General features: G+C 41.8%; 1 protein-coding gene across 1 annotated transcript in view; it reads right to left on the bottom strand.

Annotated features, from left to right (window-relative positions):
* The window catches only part of TEKT3 (tektin 3), a 52,718-nt gene that overhangs the window by 21,740 nt on the left and 24,438 nt on the right, over positions 1–6,540 (bottom strand). Inside the window, exons 4-5 of the mRNA XM_006170894.2 lie at positions 4,921–4,991; positions 86–229 (exon numbers count right to left, since the gene is read on the bottom strand). Of these exons, the coding sequence (XP_006170956.1) occupies positions 86–229; positions 4,921–4,991 (215 nt within the window). The remainder of the gene's footprint in view (positions 1–85; positions 230–4,920; positions 4,992–6,540) is intronic.

Below are 6,540 nucleotides of genomic sequence, written 5' to 3'. Positions count from 1 at the left end.
TTTAACCTGTAAACTGCATCATTTTGAAAGGAGAGAATGGGTTAGATAATACCGAACCCATAGAGGTGGCGCGTGCCCGACTTACGTGGCATCAACCCTCTCCACCCCGCGGAAGTAGCTGACGCCGTCGGAAGTGTTGCGCAGGTGGTGGCATTTATCGTCAATCCGGTGAGCCGTCTGCTTATCACTCAGATCCTTCTCCAGCTCGTGCTGGGAAGCTCTGTTAGCCCTGTAACACGGAGGGGGACACAGAGCTTCACGTTCAGGTCACGGTTTCCTACAAGAACGCGCGGCTGCCCTTCTGTGCTGAGATCCTCCCTTCTGACTGATCTTCTGATCTCTCCCTTTTCACACAGTGTTCAATGTCTCAATCAAAAGGAGCACTTTCTGGAGATGTCTACACATGTGCGTGATTAGAACCCTACTCCAGGCCCAGTCACAATGGCACAGGCAGTAGGATGCCACTGGGCAACACTGGAGACATGTTGGAAGGCCCTGGGTTCAGTTCCTGAGTGAACCTGAATAAGAGGGGCAAACCCATGATCAGTCTGGCTAGGAGGCTGCAGGGAGGATTGGGAATCTATCTCTTCCTCTCTCAGTTCTCTTTCTCTATCAAAAAATAAACTTTATTTATTTATTTATTTTTTAAATAAAGAACCCTACTCTTGCCCTGCCCACAGTGCCCCTTCCATGGACAAGGGTGCAGGTGGGAAGAAGAGATGTAGATAAACACGAGTCAGGTTACAGAGCCCCAGGGCTTGGACCCGGCTTCCTAACACACATAAACTGTTCCAAGGACATGGGTTAACTGTCCTTAACAGAGCCTTCAGTTCCTTCTTCCTTACATACCCTAAGCCTCTTCTATATCTTAAGTCCCCTTCTCTGCCATTCTCTGAATATAACTCTCCAATAAATAATGAAGCATGTCTAGTCAAGCCTCTCTCTATCAGTGACCTCACACTAGGGCTGAAATGTTTGTCAGGAGATATATAAACTGATGCTCAGAATTAACCACTAGGACAGGCATTAAAGAATGCTTGAAAAGAGATGAGGCATCAGTAGTCACCCAGGCTCCTGTCTCCAGCAGTCACCATGCTGGGCAGGAAGTGGCCTTGGAGAGCTCTGAGATGCACTGTCTCCCCAGCCCTGCCCTGCAGAGAGGAGACCAAACAGCTCACTACCAAAAAGACACCCCAGAGGTGGGGGGAGCTCAGGCATGGGTGACAGGTAAGCCGCACCATTACTCATGAGCTAATTCATTCAACAAATAATTACTGAGTGCCTACCACCTGCCAGGTACTGCTCTGCAAGTCTGAGATGCCTCAATGGACAAGATACCTCTGCTCTAAGGAGTGTCCTTGCATTCTACTGAGAGGAGACTGAAAATGTACCATAGGTGAGCAATTTGTGTGACTAGAAACATGACGTAACAAACTAAGCAGGAAAAAAAGGACCAGGAGTATCCATAATCAGGAGTTATCATGTAAAATAGGATGGTCAGGATAGGTCTTCCCAGGTGATAGTGAGTGGAGATGTGAAACAGACAGAATCAGATCATGAAAGGCCTTGTTGGACAATGGAGTGAGCTGGGTTTCCTCCCCCCCCCCCCCCCCCCCACCTCAGTGAAAATGGAGGCCATTGATTTACAAAGAGAACAGTCTTCAGGGGGGAAGGAAACCTCTGGGAATCCATTGTCATTACTCAGGGAGATATATGGTGGCTTGGACCAAGGGAATTATCAGTGTTAAGATTGTGGATATGATTTAAAGATAAAACCAGGAGAATCTCCAATGAGATTGGCTATCAGAGAGAGAGAGGAAAAAGCTTAAGTTGTCACTGGAGTAACAGAATTCTTTATCAACTGAGGGTGAGGAAGCTAAGGATAGGGGCTGGGAGAGAAGTCAGTTCATGAGACACTAAGCTTGAGTGTACATTAATCATCTAAGTGGAGATACCAAGTAGGTTGTTGGAATTTGGAGAGAGGTCTAGGCTGGAGACAAAAAGTTGGGAGTCATTAGCATATCGATGGTATTTGAAAAAACAAGGTGAGTGAATGATCGTAATTATTTCTCTATTCCCGGCACTTCAAAATGGTCTTGGCATAGAGAAGCCATTCAGTAAAGATTGCATTGAATGGAATGAACTAGTTCAATTCAGGTTCCCTTTAACTTGGCCTATGCCTTTGAGCAAATCACTTGACCTGTCAGAGTTAATTTTTTTTTATTCGTAAAGTATGCATGTGATATGAATTTTTTGAATTCTAAACATATGCAAAGAATGAAAAATGAAAAATCTGCCTTTCTCTGTTATTATTGCATTCAGCCTCTTGCCTTAGGTTATTATGTTGAAACTCTGGGACTAGAAGTTCCTTCTTATGTATGGTCTGGGACCAACATGTCCCATAGGCTTTTTCTCTTGAACTGACACTCTTGGCAAGCAGGGGCTGCCTGGAACCCTCTGACCTGGCCTCAGTGTCTCCTTGGGAAGGCATTTGATGCAGCACTGCATCAATCTGTCTAACAGGCCAAGATGGGAAGAATCTTGGCTGCCATGTTGGTGCTTAATGAGGTTCAATTTTCAGCTGAGATCGAAACTGAAGGCTTCATTATTTCTTCCAAAACAAGTGGAGTGGAAAAATCTTCCTCTTATCACCTTCACTGAACAGAGAATAGTGGTTCCTCATAAATCCTGGAGAAGCCATCTCAGGAAATGAGATAGGCAGTTTTGCCCATTGTCCTATTAAAGAAAAGCCAACTTCCTTAAAGGATCAGCAACAAAGATTTGAAACAAGTGTACATACGTAGAACTTTCTACAGAGACTTGCAATACAGCCTACGATGAGGCAGTTTGTAATGACTTACACAAAGATATGGCTGTTCCAAGGTAGAATAATCAAGACCAAGAAGAATCAAGGACATGAAAGGTGAGCAGCAGAGTTTAGATTATAAAAGAAAATGAGAAATTGGAACTAGACCAGAAGAAAACAGAACAGAAACAATTCATAAAATCACACTAAACTGTGTTTCTACAATTTCTAGGGAGCAGAAATCAGAAGTTAATATCAGAACTTCATCATCTTGTATTTATTAATAGTTATTTTTAATTTTACATCATTTATTTATTTATTTTAATTTGACCAGGCATGGGTGATAGAGCAAATAAGTGAAAGAGAGAGAGAGGGAGAGAGAGAGAGAGACAAGAAAACAAACTGCCAGGTCAGGGACTTGAACCATGGTTGGCCATGTGGGAGCGCTGTTAGCCATCATGTCACCTGTTGACCCCCAACTGTCTTGTATTTATAACTTAAGCAAACTGTACAGTTAGCCAGACCATGTACGGTCAGTGATTCTCAGCTGTCTCTCTCACCAATTTCTAAGTGTAAAACCTTTCTAATGACAGCTCCACATTAAACTGTTCTCCACCACCACAGTGTTGATACTGATGTGTAGGGTAGGGAAACTAAGCAGGCAGTTCTTTCTTAACGTTCCATCCTGTAGGTTTATCACACAGTATCTCAGACAACATTAGCCTATGCGTAACCACCATTTCTTCTGGGTAGCATATTCAACACTACTTCTTTCCATGGCCATAACCAAAGGAATATTTATTTAGATCTCTTCATGTTAGACAACAGGCTCAGCCAGTATGTTTCCTGTGCTGATGGCTGTTATCCTTACTTGAGATCTTCCTTTGATATTATTTATTCTCTTCCCACCCACCCCCCACACCAAAAATGTTAAGCAACTACTATTGCCAAGAAAAGAAACCCAGTGCCCTTCAGGAAGTTGTATACTGGTGGGGAGCAGGATGAGTAAACCATTTCAATGCAAGGGATGCAGTGAAAGCTGCCAAAGTATAATCAGGGAAAGCTGTCTTTAAGGAGGAATAGAAAGTAAACTTGTGGGGCCAGCAGGAGGCATAGTGGTCGGGGTGCTGGATTCCCACATGGCCAACCAGGATTTGAGTCCTGGACCTGAGGCTTGAAACTCATGCCAGAGTGTGTGTGCGTGAACCCAGAATCCCAGGAGAAGAATGGAGAAGGGATTGCAGTGTGACCATCCCCCCTGGGAGATGAGTTCTCACTTTCTCCCTCTGTTTCTCTGGTGAGCACATGCACCCAACAGCAAAAACCTTAATAAATAAAAAATATTTTAAAAACAAAGAAAATAAAACATGCAAGAAGTGAAGCACAATTCATTACTTTGCCAACAGTTAGGGCTGAATATATACAAGTTCATTCTCTTATCAAAGAATAAAAGTCTTTTGAGTGAAAAGAAATCTGATCTCTACTCCAAGTAAGGGCAGAAATCCTTTTCCCCACATCTCAGAATTATTTCTTTAAATGAAAAGTTAAAGCATATGCTTCATGCCATGGTTTGAATGTCCTCCCAGAATTCACGTGCTAAGATCTAACTGTGATGGGATCGAAAGGGTGAAGACTTAATCAGACTATGGAGTTGAAAGGGGGAGCCTTTGGGAGGCGATTAGGATTCAGGTCATTAGGGAGGGTGCCTATGAATGAAGCTTGGTGTGTTTTGAAGAAGAGGGACTATGACAGAGACACACAGACACAGACACACGTGCTCCTGCCCTCCATCGTGTTGTAATGCAACCAGAAGATCCTCGCTAGATATAGCCCCTAGACCTTGGACCTCCAAACTGTGAGCTGAATAAACTCCTATTCTTAAAAAATCAGCTTTATGTATTTTCTGTTATTAGCAACAGAATGAACAAAATACTCCAAACACGCATCTTAACTTTTGAATTAAAATATGTGTGTGTGCTCCCATGTGCTTGCCTCCCGGTGAGTGTGTAGGTGTGTGTGTATCCTTCTAAGAAGTGAAGAGGAATCTGAATTGGAGAGATGAAATTATATTTCGAGGACAGGTCTTAAATTGTATAGAGAAGTAAAGCTCTTACGCAAGTTGGGCAATAGCCTTATCCAAATGGAGCTTCATTCTTTCTTGACAACACAGAATAATATCAACTTCCTACTCAATTGAAAAACAAAAAACACATTAATGTTTTCATTATTGAATACAAAATCGGAAGTTAGCAATGCAACGAAACAACAATGAAGGAAAAATTTATTTCTTCAAAACCTAAAGTTAAACAGGAAAACAATTTTCTATCCATTTATTTACCTCTATCCCCCCATGATACTTGCAATTTAAATATTGGACTGAGATAGATCCTTCATAGGGCTACAGGGAAATTATATTGCCCAACAAGTTGAGATTAAAATGTTAGAGTCCCTTTCTCTTTTTATCTTTGTCCTTAAAAAAGTAGAGCAAAATTCTGCTAATGTGCAAGATCAAATTTTAACACATGCCTTCTTCTATAATATCTGTTCTTTCCAGGCAAAATAGATTAGGGAGAGGAAAAACGAGCAGCTGAAAGGAGCTTCTCTCTGGCAGTGCAATTAACCTCCAATAAACTCAGCTCTTTGGCCCAAATATGGAGTCTAGCCTCCACCTTGGAAGTCAGCCTCCACTCTGTTGTCTGTGCACTGCAGCTTGCTACCAAACTTGTTCTACCGTGAATGTCAGCCAGGCCTCTCTATTTCACTACACACATGGTGGTTTGATGCTGCCAGGAGAGGCATGCACTATTACAGATGTTGTATCAAAGATTTTTAAATAAACATTTCTTTCTCTCTGAAATTCACATCCCCATTAGAAAGTTCAGCAACTCAAACAGTTAAAAGCATACACAATAACTGTTATCAATTTCTCGGGCAAAAAGCGATCACACTACACATGCTATTTTGTGGCATTTTCAACTTGAACATTTTCCCATGAAATGAAACAACCCTGTGACGAACAGCCTCCATAAATGTTTAGATACCACCAAAAGGTATGTCTTTTTCTTAAGGTTTTGACAAGTACAGCCAAATGGCCCTTCGGAAAAGTCGTGCCTATTTACAGCGATGAATATATTTCTTTGCCTTGCACACCAAGGGACCACCAGGACTCCTCTCGATCTTTGCCAAAGTGATAGACTCCACAACTCCTCACCTCCCCAAAAAACACCAAACCTGCTTGAATCCGCAGACTAGTATTGTGTTTGTTCATCACGTGACTTTCTTCTGTGGACTGTCTGTTCGTGCGCTTGTCTACTTCTGTTCTTTTTTCTTATTAATTTATAAGGGTTCTTAACATGTTTAAAATTTAGCCCTTTCCTGTTATATATATTACAAATCTATTTCTTTATCACCAGTTTGGCCCTTGCCTTTGCATTTTGTGCATGGTGCTTTTCACACACTTATGATTTCAAATCTATCAAATCCCTTTGGTTTGTGCCTTTGTTGTGTTGATGACAAAAGACCTTTTTTACTCTAATTTCTATGGTCTCATCTATATCATCTTTTTCCTCTTTTATTGTTTAACATTGAAACTATCGAATATGCCTAAAGTGATAATTCTATTGTCTGATTGTTGGATGCTCAGAATTAATAAGTAAATAAAGAACTAAATTCCCTTGGGACCAGCAGTTAGCGTAATGGCTATGTCGCTGGACTCCCATGTAGTCGACCGTGGG

The sequence above is a fragment of the Tupaia chinensis genome, unplaced genomic scaffold (assembly GCF_000334495.1).
Source record: "Tupaia chinensis unplaced genomic scaffold, TupChi_1.0 Scaffold149131_1, whole genome shotgun sequence".
Lineage (NCBI taxonomy): Eukaryota > Metazoa > Chordata > Mammalia > Scandentia > Tupaiidae > Tupaia > Tupaia belangeri.
Note: the sequence above shows the minus strand (reverse complement) of the source record. Positions and strands in the feature narration are given on the sequence as shown.